General features: G+C 50.6%; 1 protein-coding gene across 2 annotated transcripts in view; it reads right to left on the bottom strand.

The window, feature by feature from the left end:
* ANO6 (anoctamin 6) overlaps positions 1–18,416 on the bottom strand; it is a 308,488-nt gene that overhangs the window by 270,501 nt on the left and 19,571 nt on the right. Inside the window, exon 1 of one of the 2 annotated variants that reach the window (XM_069229079.1) lies at positions 1,168–1,392. The exons of the other annotated variant lie outside the window; for it this stretch is intronic. Coding sequence (XP_069085180.1) covers positions 1,168–1,267 — 100 coding nt within the window. The 5' untranslated portion in view covers positions 1,268–1,392. Of the gene's footprint in view, positions 1–1,167; positions 1,393–18,416 lie in introns of those variants that run through there. 2 annotated transcript variants of the gene reach the window in all.

The raw sequence follows: 18,416 nt of genomic DNA, 5'->3' as shown, positions 1-18,416 counted from the left end.
CCTCATTTTTGCAAGACTATAAAAACCTATTTTTTTTAGGCAAGCATTCTCATCATGTTGTTAGTCCGGATGTGTTGCATGCTGGTTTGGGGAAATCGTGAAGTGATGTTACCATCTTCATTGGAGTTATTTTGAGCTCTAAGAATTTCTACTTCACTGGTTATTTTATTTTTCTTTTCCGTTTTCTTCCTAATCTATTTCTGCCATTTTTCATCACTGCTTCAATGCTGTGAAATGCTCCAAACAAAAATCCTAACCGTCTGCTACTCACGCAGCGATTGAGGTACTATTTTTTCTTCCCTCCTTCCACAACCAATCTGCCGCTTCTTACTCCCTCCCTCGTTTCATGTTCCACACCCCCTCCTCCTTCTGCTCCCAGTTAGTCCTGTGCAAAATGTTTTCAAATATTGGCAAAACCAATAGATCTCGCATAGTCGAGAACTATTGGCCTTAATAAAGCTTGTTTGAGTAGGACATGTCTCCGGTTACACTGTCTGAACCTTTGAGGTAAAAAAAAAAAACTGAGGAAAACTTTTGACGAGATTTATAATGAGTTCTCAAAATAAGAACATTTAAAAATTGACCTATGATACCAACATGATAATCAGCTAAAGGAGTTTGTTGCAGCGCTTCTAAAGCAACTTTATTTCATTAATTACTGTTGATTTCTTTTCATTGTATTTCTAATAAGTGATTCCAAATCCTCAGTTGAACAAAACAACTACAGGAATCGGGGCTGGCAGGCCTAGGAGCAAATACCACTTTTCTTTTTTTCCAGAGGAGCACGCATTTTTTTCATTATATTAATATTTCTGACTCCTAGCGTCATGCCTGTTTATGAAAAAGACTATGTAGGGTTCTCGAACAAAATAATATAAACATACTACAAACCTGGCCTTCGAAAGTGTTCTGCCTGATATTATGTTCTTGGTTTCTACTCCTCGGGTATTGGGGACATAGAAATAAGCTGCGAGCGAGCTGTGCGACTACCGGTTCACTTCCAAGGATTGAGAGGAGGGGGGCATTGTGACATCCTTACAAATAAACGGTGACAAAAGAAGCAGCTATCCAATGCTATTTACAGCTGGAAGACGGCAATACGCCCTCACCACACCCCTACCTTCTCTCAGTCAGGGCACCCCTGATTCCAGCTGAGAAGGTCCTTACCAGCACTCTCAGACTCGGCCTCTGGCACTCTGGCCGCCAGGCTGGTTTCCTCTTGATTCTCATCCTCGTCCATTCTCACCGTGTCACAACTCCGCCACATCTTCTGTGGCACGTTAAGGCTCCTCGATGGCACTCCAGAAAACTCAGCAATGATTGGCTGTGGCCCTTCTTTGCTCTACCCCATCAGGACCACGCCATTTCCACTGCCACTGGGGTCAGTCCCCAGTATCACCTCCTTGCCCCTTTGAATCTTCACTCCTGCAGCCCTTGTGGGCCCCTATCCCGCTCCCAGCTCAGGACCAGAGTGTCCAGAGAAGCAGGCGCAACCTGCCGGTCCTTCGTCCAAACATACTGCCCGGACTGGTCCTGCTCCCACACTTCCGACACGCCGGGCCCGTCCCACTTGCGGTGGCAACCTAACTCGCCTTCTCTGGGTTAGCACTGAGGGGAATGCAAACACATATGCAAACAGCGAGTGCTGTGGGGCACCTTGGGAGTCTTGGCAACAGAGCGCCCTGGAAGGACTGGTCTGAGCACTTACTCCAAGCCACGTTCGGCAGACTGCTGTTCTCATAAATACCAGGTGTGAGGCACTTAGCCCACAGAAGGGGAAAGGGCTCGTCTCAGAGTAAGGAGACAGTTGGTTTGTATTTTGTGGTGAAGAAATCTCGTAGGGGTTGGTTGCTTCATGCACCTGTCACTGAAACTCACCAGAAAAGGATTCAGTGTCAAATTCCTTAGTTCTGCCTTCAATGCAAAATGTTTTTGGTAACACAGTTGGGGTTAAAAGAGGCATTGTGGGAAGGAGTCTTTGCAAACAAAATGTATTGAGGGCCCACCCTACTCTGGTGCTGTGGACAAAGAACATTGGAATGCTAATGCTCTGGGTTTTTACCAGCCAGTAAAAGCCCAGAGCTGCCATGGTCTCTAATGGAGCCCCCAGCATTCCAATGTTCTAATACATATTTATGCATTACACTTACATCCACCTCACTCTACTCCACACCAATCCACCCCACCTCGCCCAACACAAATCCACCCCACTCAATACAATCCACCCCACTCAATACAATCAACCCCAGGCCAATCCAGTCCACCCCCTCCAATCCACTCACCCAATCAATTCTACTCCAATTCACCACACTCAAATCCTCCCAACCCAACCCATTCCAATCCAGCCCACATCAATCCAAAATAAATCTGCCCCACTTCAATCCAAAACGATTTGCCCCATTCCAATCCACTCTCACTCCAATGTGCCCCCACTCCAACCCAAAACAATCGGCCCCACTCCAACCCAAAACAATCGGCCCCACTCCAATCTGCCCCATCCCAATCTAAAACAATATGACCCACTCCAATCCACAAGAGCATGCTCCAATCCAATCTCCCAACTCCAGTCCAAAACAATCTGCCCCACGTAATCTGCCTCACACCAATCCAAAAACAATCTGCCCCAATCCAAAACAGTCACCCCCACCCCAATCTACCCCACTCCAGTAGAGCCCAATCCAATCTACCCAACTCCAATCTAGTTCACCTCACCCCAAACCAATTCACCCACTCCAATCCACCATAACACCCCCACTCAATCTAAAACAATGTTCCCCACTCCAATCCAAAACAATCTGCCCCACTCCAAACCTAAACAATCTGCACGACTCCATTCCGCCCCTCTCCAATCCAAAACAATAGGACCACTCCAAACCACAAAAGTCTGCTCCAATCCAATCTCCCAACCCCAATTCAAAACAATCACCCCCACTCCAATCTGCCCCACTCCAATACAGCCCAATTCAATCTACCCCACTCCAATCTAGTCCATCTCACCCCAAACCAGTTCCGCCACTCCACCCCACTCCAATCCTCCATAATTCTCCCTACACCAATCCAAAACAGTCTGCCCCACTCCAATCCAAAACAATTCACCCACTCCAAACCAAAACAATCTGCCCCACACCAAACCATCCGATCCACCCCTCTCCAATCCGCCCCATTCCAATCCAAAACAATATGACCCACTCCAATCCACAACAATCTGCTCCAATCAAATCTCCCCACTCCAATCCAAAACTATCTGCCCCACTGCACTCTGCCCCACCCCAAACTGCCCACCTCAATCCAAAACCAATCTGTGCCACTCCAATTCAAAACAATCTGCCCCACTCCAATCTGCCCCACCCCAATCCAAAACCAATCTGTCCAACTCCAATCCTAAACAACCACCCCCACTCCCATCTGCCCCACACCAATACAGCCCAATCCAATCTACCCCAATACAATCTAACCCACCTCACCCCAAACCAATTCACCCACTCCACCCCACCCCAATCAACCATATACCCCCCACTCCAATCCAAAACAATTGTCCCTACTCCAATCTGCCCCACCCCAATCCACCTCACTCCAATCCAAAACAATCACCCCCACTCTCCAATCTGTCCCAATCCAATCTACCCCACTCCAGTCTAATCCACCTCACCCCAAACCAATTCACCCACTCCACCCCACTCCAATCCAATCCAAAACAATCAACTCAACTCCAATCCACCCCACACCAATCTGCCCCACACCAATCCACAACAATTCGCCCCACTCCAATCTACAACAATCTGTCCCACTCCAATCCACAACAATCTGCCCCAATCCAGTCTGCCCACTCCAATCTACAATCTGCCTCAATCCAGTCCGCCCACTCCGGTCCACAATCTGCCCACATCCATTCTGCCCATTACAATCAGCAACAATCTTCCCCACTCCAATCAGCAACAATCCGTCCCCACTCCAATCAGCAACAATCCGCACCAACTCCAATCAGCAACAATCCGCACCCACTCCAATCAGCAACAATCCGCACCCATTCCAATCCGCACCCACTCCAATCAGCAACAATTCGCACCCACTCCAATCAGCAACAATCCGCACCCACTCCAATCAGCAGCAATCCGCACCCACTCCAATCAGCAGCAATCCGCACCCACTCCAATCAGCAGCAATCCGCACCCACTCCAATCAGCAGCAATCCGCACCCACTCCAATCAGCAGCAATCCGCACCCACTCCAATCAGCAGCAATCCGCCCCACTCCAATCAACAGCAATCCCACTCCAATCAGCAACAATCCGCACCCACTCCAATCAGCAACAATCCGCACCCACTCCTATCAGCAACAATCTGCACCCACTCCAATCAACAGCAATCCGCCCCACTCCAATCAACAGCAATCCGCCCCACTCCAATCAACAGCAATCCGCCCCACTCCAATCAACAGCAATCCGCCCCACTCCAATCAACAGCAATCCGCCCCACTCCAAACAACAGCAATCCGCCCCACTCCAAACAACAGCTATCCGCCCCACTCCAAGCTACAACAATCAACCCCATTCCAATCCGCCCCACAACAATCCAGGTCCCCTAATCCTATCCCACCCATTCCATTCCATTCCAATTCACCCCAGTCCAATCCACCACAATCCACTCTAATCCAATCTACCCAACTTCAATCCAATCCACTTTAGCCCAGTCCACCTCATCCCAATCCAATCGACTCGCTCAAATCCAGTCCACCAGAATCTACCCCACTCCAATCCAAAACAGTCTGCCCTACTCCAATCCCAAACAATCCACCCCACTCCAGTCTGCCCCACTCCAATCCAAAACAATCCGCCTCACTCCAATTTACCCTGATCTAATCTAGTCCCCCTCACCCCAATTAACCCACTCTATCCCAATTCACCCCACTCCAATTTACTGCAATCCAATCAACTCCACACCAAACCAATTCATCCTGATACAGCACAATCCAATGTACCTCACTCCAATCCAATCCACCTCACCCCAGTCCAACCCATCCCAATACTCACCACTCCAGTCCAAAACAATCTGCCTTACTCCAATCTGCAACAATCTGTCCCACTCCAGTCTGCAACAATCTGCCTTACTCCAATCTGCAACAATCTGTCCCACTCCAGTCTGCAACAATCTGCCTTACTCCAATCTGCAACAATCTGCCTTACTCCAATCTGCAAGAATCTGCCTCACTCCAATCCAAAACAATCTACTCCAATCTGCAGCAATCTGCCTCACTCCAATCCAAAACAATCTACTCCAATCTGCAGCAATCTGCCTCACTCCAATCCAAAACATTCTACTCTAATCCAAAACATTCTACACCAATCCAAAACATTCTACACCAATCCAAAACAATCTACACCAATCCAAAACATTCTACACCAATCCAAAACAATCTACACCAATCCAAAACATTCTACACCAATCCAAAACATTCTACACCAATCCAAAACATTCTACACCAATCCAAAACATTCTACACCAATCCAAAACAATCTACACCAATCCAAAACAATCTACACCAATCCAAAACAATCTACACCAATCCAAAACAATCTACACCAATCCAAAACAATCTACACCAATCCAAAACAATCTACACCAATCCAAAACAATCTGCCCCACTCCAATCCAAAACAATCTGCCCCACTCCAATCCAAAACAATCTGCCCCACTCCAATCCAAAACAATCTGCCCCACTCCAATCCAAAACAATCTGCCCCACTCCAATCCAAAACAATCTGCCCCACTCCAATCCAAAACAATCTGCCCCACTCCAATCCAAAACACTCTGCCCCACTCCAATCCAAAACACTCTGCCCCACTCCAATCCAAAACACTCTGCCCCACTCCAATCCAAAACACTCTGCCCCACTCCAATCCAAAACACTCTGCCCCACTCCAATCCAAAACACTCTGCCCCACTCCAATCCAAAACACTCTGCCCCACTCCAATCCAAAACACTCTGCCCCACTCCAATCCAAAACACTCTGCCCCACTCCAATCCAAAACACTCTGCCCCACTCCAATCCAAAACACACTGCCCCACTCCAATCCAAAACACTCTGCCCCACTCCAATCCAAAACACTCTGCCCCACTCCAATCCAAAACACTCTGCCCCACTCCAATCCAAAACACTCTGCCCCACTCCAATCCAAAACACTCTGCCCCACTCCAATCCAAAACACTCTGCCCCACTCCAATCCAAAACACTCTGCCCCACTCCAATCCAAAACACTCTGCCCCACTCCAATCCAAAACACTCTGCCCCACTCCAATCCAAAACACTCTGCCCCACTCCAATCCAAAACACTCTGCCCCACTCCAATCCAAAACACTCTGCCCCACTCCAATCCAAAACACTCTGCCCCACTCCAATCCAAAACACTCTGCCCCACTCCAATCCAAAACACTCTGCCCCACTCCAATCCAAAACACTCTGCCCCACTCCAATCCGCCCCACTCCAATCCGCCCCACTCCAATCCGCCCCACTCCAATCCGCCCCACTCCAATCCGCCCCACTCCAATCCGCCCCACTCCAATCCGCCCCACTCCAATCCGCCCCACTCCAATCCGCCCCACTCCAATCCGCCCCACTCCAATCCGCCCCACTCCAATCCGCCCCACTCCAATCCGCCCCACTCCAATCCGCCCCACTCCAATCCGCCCCACTCCAATCCGCCCCACTCCAATCCGCCCCACTCCAATCCGCCCCACTCCAATCCGCCCCACTCCAATCCGCCCCACTCCAATCCGCCCCACTCCAATCCGCCCCACTCCAATCCGCCCCACTCCAATCCGCCCCACTCCAATCCGCCCCACTCCAATCCGCCCCACTCCAATCCGCCCCACTCCAATCCGCCCCACTTCAATCCGCCCCACTTCATCACATTCCACCCACTCCATTCCAATTCAATCCAGTCCAATCCACCACTATCCACTCCAATCCAATCCAATCTACCCAACTTCAATCCAATCCACTTTATCCCAGTCCACTTCATCTCAAACCAATTGACTCACTCCAATCCAGCCCACCAGAATTCACCCCATTCCAATCCAAAACAGTCCGCCCCACACAAATCCAAAACAGTCCGCCCCACTCCCATCCACAACAGTCCGCCCCACTCCCATCCACAACAGTCCGCCCCACTCCCATCCACAACAGTCCGCCCCACTCCCATCCACAACAGTCCGCCCCACTCCCATCCACAACAGTCCGCCCCACTCCCATCCACAACAGTCCGCCCCACTCCCATCCACAACAGTCCGCCCCACTCCCATCCACAACAGTCCGCCCCACTCCCATCCACAACAGTCCGCCCCACTCCCATCCACAACAGTCCGCCCCACTCCCATCCACAACAGTCCGCCCCACTCCCATCCACAACAGTCCGCCCCACTCCCATCCACAACAGTCCGCCCCACTCCCATCCACAACAGTCCGCCCCACTCCCATCCACAACAGTCCGCCCCACTCCCATCCACAACAGTCCGCCCCACTCCCACCCACAACAGTCCGCCCCACTCCCACCCACAACAGTCCGCCCCACTCCCACCCACAACAGTCCGCCCCACTCCCACCCACAACAGTCCGCCCCACTCCCACCCACAACAGCCGGCCCCACTCCCACCCACAACAGCCGGCCCCACTCCCACCCACAACAGCCTGCCCCACTCCCACCCACAACAGCCGGCCCCACTCCCATCCACAACAGCCGGCCCCACTCCCATCCACAACAGCCGGCCCCACTCCCATCCACAACAGCCGGCCCCACTCCATCCACAACAGACGGCCCCACTCCCATCCACAACAGACGGCCCCACTCCCATCCACAACAGTCGGCCCCACTCCAATCCACAACAGTCGGCCCCACTCCAATCTGCTCTACTCCAATCCAGAACAGTCGGCCCAACTCCAATCTGCCCTACTCCAATCCAAAACAATTCACCCCACTTCAATCCATCCTGATCTAATACAATCCACCTCATCCCAATCCACCCACTCTATCCCAATTCACCCCACTCCAATTTACCACAATCAACCTAACTCCAATCTAACCCACACCGAACCAATCTACCCCAATAAAGCACAATCCAATGTACCTCACTCCAATCCAATCCAACCCACCTCACCCCAATCCAACCCACCCCGATCTTCCCCATTCTAATCCACCATAATTCATACCACTCCAGTCCAAAACAAACACCCCAATCCAATCTGCCCCACACCAATCCAAAACAATTTGCCCCACTCCAATCCAAAACAATCCGCCCCACTCCAAAATAATCTGCCCACTCCAATGTGCTTCACTTCAAACCAAATAAATCTGCCCACTCCAAACTAAAACAATCCACCCACTCCAATCCACCCCACTTCTATCCAAAACAATCCACCCCACTCCAATCAGGCCCACTCCAATCCACCCCACTACAATCTGCCTCACCCCAATTCAATCCACCCCACTTCTATCCAAAACAATCCACCCCACTCCAATCAGGCCCACTCCAATCCATCCCACTACAATCCGCCTCACTCCAATCCAATCCACCCCACTCCAGCCAAATCCAATCTACCCTATTCCAGTGCACCCCACCCCAATCCAATTCACCTCAATCCAATCTACCCCACCCCAATTCAGTCCAACAACCCCAATCCAATCCACCCCAATCCACCTTAGTCCACCCCCACTCAATCCAATCCACTTCACTCCAATCCACTCCAATGTAATCCAATCTAATTCTCTTAAATATACCCCATCCCGTCCCAACCCATGCCAATGCAATCCATCCCACTCCAGTCCACCCTACTCTAGTACATCCCACTAAACCCATTTCACCCCACTCCAGTCTACTCCAAGTCAATGCAATCCACTCCACTCCTATTTACCCCATTCCATTCCACTCTACCCACCCCAAACCAAGACACCCCATTCCACTCCAATCCAACCCCTTAAATCCATCCTAATTCAATCTACCCCACTCCAACCTAATCCACCTCATCCAGTACACCCCACTTCAGTCCACCCTAATCCAATCCACCCCAATCTAATCAACCCACCTAAATTCAGTCCACCCCATTTAGTCCAATCCATATAGCTCACTCAAATTCAATCCACCCCAATCCAGTCCACCCAACTCGTCTACTCCTCAATGCAAACCAATCCACCTCAATCCACCCAAGCCAATCGACCCCATTCCAGTCCACACCACCTCAATCTACCCCACCCCATTCCAACCTAGTCCCCCCATCCAGCTCACCCCACTTCAATCCACCCCGCTTTACCCCAATCCAATCCACCCCAGAGGCCCCCGACTCAATCCAATCCATCTAGCCCAATCCAATTCACCCCACTCTAATCCAATTGACCCCACACCTATCCAACTCATGCCAATCCAATCCATTCCAGTCTACCCCACTCCAGTCCAATTCTCCCACTGCAGCCCAAGTCAGTCCATCCCACTCCAACTCACCCTTATCCAATTCATTCCACCCCAATCCACCCCCTCCAGTCAGTCCAATCCATCCCACCCCAGTCCTATCACTTCAATCCAATCCACCCTCCCCAAACCAATGTAATCCACCCCAACCCAATCTACCTCACACCATTTCAATCCACTCCAATCCAAGCCACCCATTCAATGCTTGCAATCCAACCCACCCCATTCCAGTCCAACTCACGACAACCCTATCCAATCCACCCCACTCCAATCCAATCCAATCTACCCACTGCAGCCCAATCCTGCCCACTTCCAACCGGCCCTAATCCAATCCATTCCACCCTATTTCAATCCACCTCCTCCAGTCAGTCCAATCCCCCCTCCACTCCAATCCACCCTAGTCCAGTCCAGTCTAATCCAACCCACTCCACCCCATTCCAAACCACCCCATTCGAATCCAATCCACCCTAGTCCTATCCTCCAATCCAATCCACCCAACCCAAACCAATCTAATTCACCCAATCCACCCCAGTCCAATCCAATCCACCAATTTAGCTCTTGCCTACACAGCGCATGAGTTGTGCTTCAAGACTTATTGATTACATTTCAGTGGGCTTACAACCCACCCACAGTATACCATTCATTGTTTTAGTTGTCACTTTCACATGCAATCTTTCGAATGCTTAGCTCGCATAGGCTTCCTATCCTTTTTTCCCATTAGCTCGTCCTTGGTGCATGGACAAGAACATGTGTTCATCCTTGTCTTTTTGCAATACACTTTTTATTTTATTTTAAAAGAGTTTCATATCATTCCTGGACAGGCACAAATGCCGCTTTCACCCTATGTGCCTTCTCTATTAAGACATTAGTTACTTGCACCCACACCTATACTATGCCACTCTACTCTATGCCACTCTCTTCCACTCTATACCACTCCCCTCTAATCTGTGCCAGTCCACTGTACTCCACCCCACTTTATGCCATTCTAAATACACTCTATGGCACAATATGCCATTCTGATTCACTATTGCAATGCCACTATACTCTATGCCACTCAACTCTACTCTATGCCATGCCACTCTAGTGAAAGCCTAGAAACTCTACTGTATGACACTCCAAGTCACTCTACCCTATACCACTCTACTCATCACCACTCTATGCCACTTTGCTCTACGCCACTCCACACCACTCTAATCCAAACCACTCCACTCCACACAATGCCCGTCTACAGCATCTCTATGCCGCTTCACTCTACACCACTCCACAACACCCCACTGTTTTCTATGCCATTCTACTGAAGTCTACTCTATGCCACTCTTCTCCATGCCGCTCTATACCACACTACTCTTCTGTATGTCACTCCACTTTATGACACTTTACTCTATGCCACTCCACTTTACTCTACCTCACTTTATGCGCTCTATGTCACTCCACTCCACTCTGTGCAACTATACACCATTCCACTCTACGCCAATCCACTTTACACCAATCTAATTCATGCTGCCCCATGCAACTTCACTCTGTGCTGCTTCTCTGTACGCACTCCACAGCACTCCATGCCACTCTGACTTATGCCATCTGCCCTATATTACTCTACTCTATGCCACTTTGTCACTCCACACCACTATACTCCACTCTCCTCTATGCTTCTAACTTTTAGCCATGCTGAACAGCAGCCAGGATATGTACAATATGGGCAAAAGACATTGGCAAAGCCAATAGCTCTCACAAAGGCGAGACCTATTGGCTTTGGCAACGGTTGTTTACAAATCAGTCCTGTTTATGTAGTAGTTCTTTCAGGGGATGCTAGTCATTACAGAATTCTGTGAATCACTGTAAGGATTAATATCGCCTCTTCCAGTAATGGTTTTCTTTATTTCATTTGTTATGGCTTGTGAAAGCTGTTTGAGGCTTTTCAACATGGCAATCAAATCAAACAAGCTCCTCTGGCCTTGCGTATAACGGAAACATTCAGGAATCCATTACCTATCAAGATGCAGGAGTTACATGTATGGCTGAGTAGGTAGGCTTGCAATCACAGTACCCTGTTCTCAAAAGGATTTTATAGTGTCTAGTTGGTCTTCTGAGAGAACAAAGCCAACCAAATTCTCCTGGAAGGATCGGAGACATTATAGTATTCGTTTTTTTATTTACTCTCAGTGGATCGTGGGTGAGAAGTGAAGGCTTCCATTGTTTAGGGCCACCCAGCACCCATCTCAATTTGAAATATGCTCTGGTGATTGACTATGTCGTAAATTAAACAGTTGCAGGGGGATACACGAAGGCTATCAGTCTTTTTCCCTTGATTATATGAATGAGTTCATGTAGGTTTCGCATTTCCAGCCAGTAATACGTTCTCACTGTCTGGACACTGCACATCCTTGCTTTTGTTTACATTCAGGATATTTGCACAGCATACATTGTTAAGTAATGAGTCATCAAAGGCAAATAATCTTCACAAACCAGGTGCCACATAGAAAATACATCTTTTATCTGGAGGATTTGAGGAAGAGCAGATATGTGTTGGCTGATGTACAAAGTGATCTTAGCGGGTTATTCCACTGTATTTTATCCTCCAGTTATAAAGGGGGCCTTTCGATGCAAAAGGAGGTCCCGAGGGGATTGCCGAGTTACGAGGCTTCCCCCTCCCCGGGGTGTTTGGGGAAGTGGTTTAGCCTAGGGCACCGTTTCGGCGCTTTTGGGCTATGGCAGGTGTTATTTATAGGGGGCCATTTTGTGCCCCTGTTGCCATTTTAGTGAAGCCCCGGGTAGGTTCGAAGCGTAGCTTTTCTGGGTCTGTATTAGTAGTGCCAGTAGTCGGTGATATTAGTCAGTGTTCAGGTAGGCATTTGGGTGTGTGTTACTTAGTGAATCATTTCTCTCAGTCTCTGTAGACATCGTAATAAAAAAAAATAAAAAAAAAATCCTTCTACGTACCTCTTCTGGTGGGTACCTTTGCCAGTAGAGTAGCGGGCACCTGGTGCGCGGAGGTGGGGCGGGGGTGTGCTGTCTGAAGCTATTATATCCACCGAGCGGGGTCGAGCAGAGTCATGGCAGCAGAAGAGAAAGTCCAAAAAGCGCTCCGCTTATTGAAGGCGGCGACCGCTTGGATTTGGTGCGCGCGGAGGCAGCAGGGCTCCCCGGCCAGCGAGGAGTGTGGCGAGAGGAGTGGCGGCAGCCGCTTTGGCATGTTCGCCGCTGCGCAGCAGTCAATGTGAAGGCGGTGAATATTTGGAAAAAGGGGAAGGTGCGGGCGCTCGGCAGGCAGCACAAGGGGAGGGGATGTGGAAAGGGGGTAGCTGCGCGCCCTTGGCATGTTCGGCCCGCGTTAATTAAAAAAGCGGAGGTGTGGCCGAAGGGAGAGGGGGACTCGTGCATCAGTGGGTTGGCGCTGACAGAAAAATGTGAGGAGCAGGCCTCCCAAGGGGAGGAGAGCCCACTGGAAGGATGAGTGGTGCAGGGGGAAGGGAGAAAGGGGGACCGTTTGAAGGGACTGGGTGTGTCGCCCGGTAGTGGCCCCGGGGCTGGGGTGGAGGGGCCACAATTGCCAGAGTCGGATGAGGAAGGGCAGGAGGGAGGATCTTGGGCAAGCTCTTTAGATAGAGGGGAGGCAGCAGTAGGCATGGGTGGGGATGATTCAAGAACCTAATTTCTTTGGGAGTGGAGTGATGAGGGCGAGGAGGTTGAGGTAGAGGAGGACGGTATTACCTTAAAAGTACGCCCCTCTCGCCCCACTTACAGGCGGGCAAAGGGCCCAGAGTCCCAGGTAGATAGGGAGGTGTTTCCAGAAGGGCTAAGGGGGAAAATGGAGTGGAGGGCCCAGGCAGGTATGGGGGGGGGACATATGATAGGTGACGTGGTATTAACCGGATCCACGGGCATTTCATAGCAGGGCAGCAAGATAGGACAGCGGGACCTGGGACGGGCATGGGTGGCCCATTGACCCCAGGAGGAAGAGAAGGCGGGGCCCCGAGCGGCTAGATGGATGGCAGTGCAGAAAAGATCGGAGGAAGAGGTCGGCGAGGTTATGGTTGTTCCACGGGGAGGGCGTAGCAGAGTGGGTATTGCGCCCCCTGCTGTAGCGGCCTCTGTGGAGCGGCGACCTAACCTGGCGCAACCGGAGCGGGTAGGACCCTCACAGGGTAAGGTGGCGGTGCACCCCGGAGGTAAGACGTGCGACGCACAGGCAAGGGATCTGGGGGGCGCCCTGCCTGCAGAGAGTTTGGCACAGATGGAGGACCTTGACTATGAGGAGGATAGCATGGAAGAGGGGGAGCTGAAGGAAGGGGTGGAGGATGACTGGTGGTGCGTGCAGGGAGGGTGTCTAATGTTGTTGTTCAGTCGTTGCAGGGGGCAACAGCGATGGGTGACGGATGTCAATGGACAAGGCGAGTGGCTCAGGAGCAGCCCCGGTCCTTGATGACAGGTAAGAGGCCCGCCACGTCAGTTTCGGGGGCGGTGGAGGCAAAAGTGGATGTGGTCAAGGAGCGCCTGCATAAAGGAGTTTATGTGGCTGATGTAGGTGTTGGGCTGGAAGAGGCGGGGGTCCTGGGAGCACCACTGCGGGGACAGGAAAACAAAAAGGTGGAACCAGGTACTGTGATGGGGGGGAAAAAGGAAAAAAGCTTCCCTACAAGGGAACGGCGAAGCCACTGGGTTCCCATTTGATGTTAACCGCGAAAGAAAAGATGTTGAAATTACTACATAGAGAAGTGAGGTCTAAGGAAGGTTCCAAAGAGGAAGAGTATGAGCTGGCTAAGCGGCCCAGGGTCCCCTTTACTATTGAAAATTGGACGGCGGCATTTCTAATTTACGCCAGTGTTTAATGCGAGCGCTTCCCAGAGAGGGCAGTAGCGCTCTTGAAATACATGGATGTGATCAGGAAAGCATCGCTGAATTATGGGGGGTACGCCTGGGTTCAGTACGACGAGGAATTCCGGGCGTGTTTGGCGGTAGATGACTCAGTTGTGTGGGGAGAAATTGACGCGGACTTATGGCAGCATACCATGGGTCCTGCAAAATTTGGGAAAACGGTCTTTACAGCTAGCGGCTTACCCATTACGTATCGGCCCTTTCGGGACCACCCCACCCAGGGTGGAGCAGGAACCACAGCAAAAGGCACGTCGGGAGCAAGTGGGTCAGGGACTGTCAAGTCGGGGGCGTGTTGGGACTACAACAAGGCTTTGTGCACTCGAGAATACTGCAAATTCCGGGATGAATGCTCACGCTGTGCTGGGAAGCATGCAGTCCTTCACTGTTACGCTTCCGGGAATTCTGGAACGTCAGGATCAGGTCAGGGCACAGCCTCCGGTGGTACTAGTACGGGGAATCAGGGAGCCAATAGGTACAGAGGTGGACAGGGTGCGCTGGGAAAGAGCTCGTACGCCGGTTAGGCTGGACAATTTGCGATTTTGGCTGGATCAATATGAAGATAGGGAAGCGGCGCGATTGTTTTTTCGTGGTTTTTCAGAGGGTTTTTGGATAGAGTATACGGGTCCGCGGGTGCGTCGGTGGGCAGACAATCTCAAGTCGATAACGCGAGGCAACTGTACAACAGAAGCTTGACAAAGAAATAGCAGAAGGTAGGATGGAGGGTCCTTTTGTAGATTGGCCATTAGATAATCTCATTGTCTCTCCTACTGGAGTTGTCCCAAAAAAGGAAGCAGGCCAGTTTAGGCTCATATACCACCTCTCTGCCCAGAGGGGGTATCGGTCAATGACTACATTCCGGAACACCTGACCAAGGTATCGTATGCATCGGTGGACGTCGCAATTGACATGGTGGAAGTGGAGAATGGGAGAAGGCCTTGATGGCTAAAACGGACATAAAGTCTGTTTTTCGCCTCCTACCGGTGCATCCTGATGATTTTGAGTTGCTAGGCATTCAGTTTCAGGGGCGCATTATCTGGACGACTTCTTTTTTGTGGCTCCGGCGGATTCAGACCATTGTGTGGTCATTCTCCGGCAGTTTCAAGACATTATGGGGGACCTGGGTGTGCCCCTGCCCCCTGAAAAGACTGTGGGACCATCCACAGCACAGACCTTTTTAGGGATTGAGTTACATACAGATCTGATGGTCGCTAAGTTGCCTTTAGAGAAACAGAGGACCATGATTGTGGCAATTACGGACATGGTGAAGAAAAACAAAGTCACTGTGAGAGAGGTCCAGGTATTGCTTGGGCATCTGAATTTTGCTTGTCGAGTGGGGAGAGCGGGATGAACTTTTTGCAGACGTTTGGCACTTTCGCTGGCGGAGAGACAGTTACCGCACCATCATGTTCGACTACGGGTGGGCGTGAAGGAGAACTTACGGATGTGGTGCGTATTTCTAGAGCAGTTCAATGGGATTCCCTTACAGTCCTGGCAGACATTTGATTGGGATGTGCAGATTTTTTGGGATGCGGCAGGGGCTTCAGGTTTTGGCTTGTATTGGCAGGGGAGGTTTTGCGCTGCATCTTGGCCGGCGTCTTGGACCAGAGGGGGGGAGGTGCATAGCATTCTTAGAATTGTTCCCGTTGGTAGTTGCGGTGGTCATCTGGGGACAATTACTGGAGCACCAGAAAGTACTCTTTAGAGTTGACAACCTAGCAGTGGTTCAAGTGGTGAACAGGCAATCGGCTCGCGATCCGCAGGTGCTGCAGGTGCTGCAGCTGCTGCGCGTTTTTGTGTTACACTGTTTGCGCCATGATATCCAATTTAGGGCAAGACACGTACCAGGAGTGAACAATGACATTGCCGATGCTTTGTCTCGTTCACAGTGGGAGTGATTCCATGGGCTCGTTGCGGGTGAGCCCTTGTCCAGGACGCGGATGCCAGTAGCCTTATGGTCAGTGGGAGAGAGTGGATGTTCAGGTTGGTGTTGAATTCTCTGGCTCCCTCTACATGACAGGCTTACGTTTGGGCTTGGCAGGAGTTCAGGCAATCAGGGGCAAGGTGGCACCCAGATGAGAAAGGAAGAGTGGAGGATGTTTTGCGTTTTATTACGGCACTGGTGGAGAGACGCCAGTCGCGTATTACCATTGCAGTTAAATTAGTGGGATTGCCTTTTGGGGAAAATTCTTCTGGGGGTATGCCCCATCCGTTGGTGAATTAGGTCAGCGGATTCTAGATGGATGGACCAAAGAGGAGGGGAAGAGAGGCATGGGGAGACAGCCCATGTCATTGGGATTGTTAAAGGATGTGATGAACAGTCCGGGGACTGTATGTTATAATTCGAGGTAAAGTTTACTCTTGAAGACGCTAATGTTTCGGATGTTTTTCGGGGAGTTCAGGGTGTCGGAACGTCTGGGGTTCAGGAACAAGCCGGGGTTGCGATGGGATGGCGTGGTTTTTTGGGGGTCATCGGTGATTCTGGGACTTAATAGTTCCAAGACAGATCAGCAGGGGTTGGGGATGCATGTGGTGCTGGCGAAGTATCCTGTGTCTGCATTGTGCCCGGTAAGGATGGGTAAGGCGCTGCAACATGAGGGGACATGAGCGAAGAGTTATTTCAACATAACAACCGGGCAAAGGTAACTGCTCAGCAGCTGTTAGCAGTGCTTCCAGTGAGTCTGGATTATGTGGGGCAGGATGCATCTCGCTTTGGCACGCACTCATTTCGCATAGGCATGGCGACAGAGGCTGGATTGCGGGGCTGGAGTTCAGGACAGATAATGCGGATGGGGAAGTGGAGTTCGGATGCATAGAAGCGTTATGTGAGACGGGGGGGTTCCGGAGTGGCGGAATGAACATTAACATCTTTTTCTCCTGCTGCAGGTTTGGTGTCGGGTCCAGCGACGCAATTCCTCTCCATATGGCTCGTCGGACATTCTTTTGTCAAATGGGCCTACAGACAAGCAGGGCACACAGCCATTGTAGTTAACTTGAGTTTAGATAAAGAAAGAAATAGAGTTTGATGGGTGGGAAAAGGGGGAATGCAATGGGAGCAGTTGTTGGCATTGCAGGCGGAGAAGGGGCGCAGCTCTTGTCCTGATGTTTTATTGCTACACTTAGGTGAGAATGACTTAGTGAAGAAGACAGGACTGTATGTGATCAAGGCCATGAAGGCGGACTTGTTGGAGATTCGGAGACAATGGTATGGATGTCACTTAATATGGATGGCCTTTGTGCCGCGTAGGATTTGGAGAGGGGTGCAGAAACCGGGGGCTATTGAGAGGGCTAGGTGAAAAATCAATAAAGAGATGAGGGTGTTTTGAGGGAATTATGGTATTTCAGTATTGGAGTACGAGGATCTTTGTTTTGAGGATCGGGAATATTTTAGGGGCGACGGAGTACACCTGTCCTTCATGGGCATGGAGTTGTACCTGTTCCAGGTGAAGGAGGTCTTGAAAGCCTTCTTAGGTGAAAGGTAAGATCGAGGTCGGTCTGCGGATGCGCCCTCCTATCGGAGAGGGGTGCAGAAAAAGGAGAGAGCTCCTTTTTCTGGTGGCGGGAACTGAGACAGTGCACAGGGCTATGAGAACGGGGGGCGGCAGAACCGACAAGGCATTGACAGGTGGGAAAGGAGTGGACGGCAGCAGGACAACTCAGACAAGAATAGGTGGACATTCAGGGGTTTGGGGGATTTGCACGTTCAAGGGGTAGGAAGCAGCAGGAGACTATTAACATGACAATGGGTTTCAGCAACGAATCAATACAATGTAAGGGATAATAAGAGGCCCTGTGGTAAGAGAAAGGGAGGGGAAGGGTAGGGGAGGGGGAGGTATGATAGGATAACTCAATACATAGTGAGGTGTTAGTTTTGTGAGGTGTTTAGGCCAAGGGCATATTATGGTTGTAAGTGCACCTGTTTCCAATAAAGCGGCCCTTTACACACAATAAGGCGGTGTGGCGTCCTTCTTCCCCAAATGTGTATGTCCAGAAAAGATATTAAAAGTACACTACGTGAGATTTATTATAGTCGAAGAGCAGCGGGAGCCTTGTGGCATTTTAAATGTTTTGGAGGCAAGACTAGTAAAG

Source organism: Pleurodeles waltl, chromosome 4_1 (assembly GCF_031143425.1).
Source record: "Pleurodeles waltl isolate 20211129_DDA chromosome 4_1, aPleWal1.hap1.20221129, whole genome shotgun sequence".
In the NCBI taxonomy this organism is placed as follows: Eukaryota; Metazoa; Chordata; class Amphibia; order Caudata; family Salamandridae; genus Pleurodeles; species Pleurodeles waltl.
Note: the sequence above shows the minus strand (reverse complement) of the source record. Positions and strands in the feature narration are given on the sequence as shown.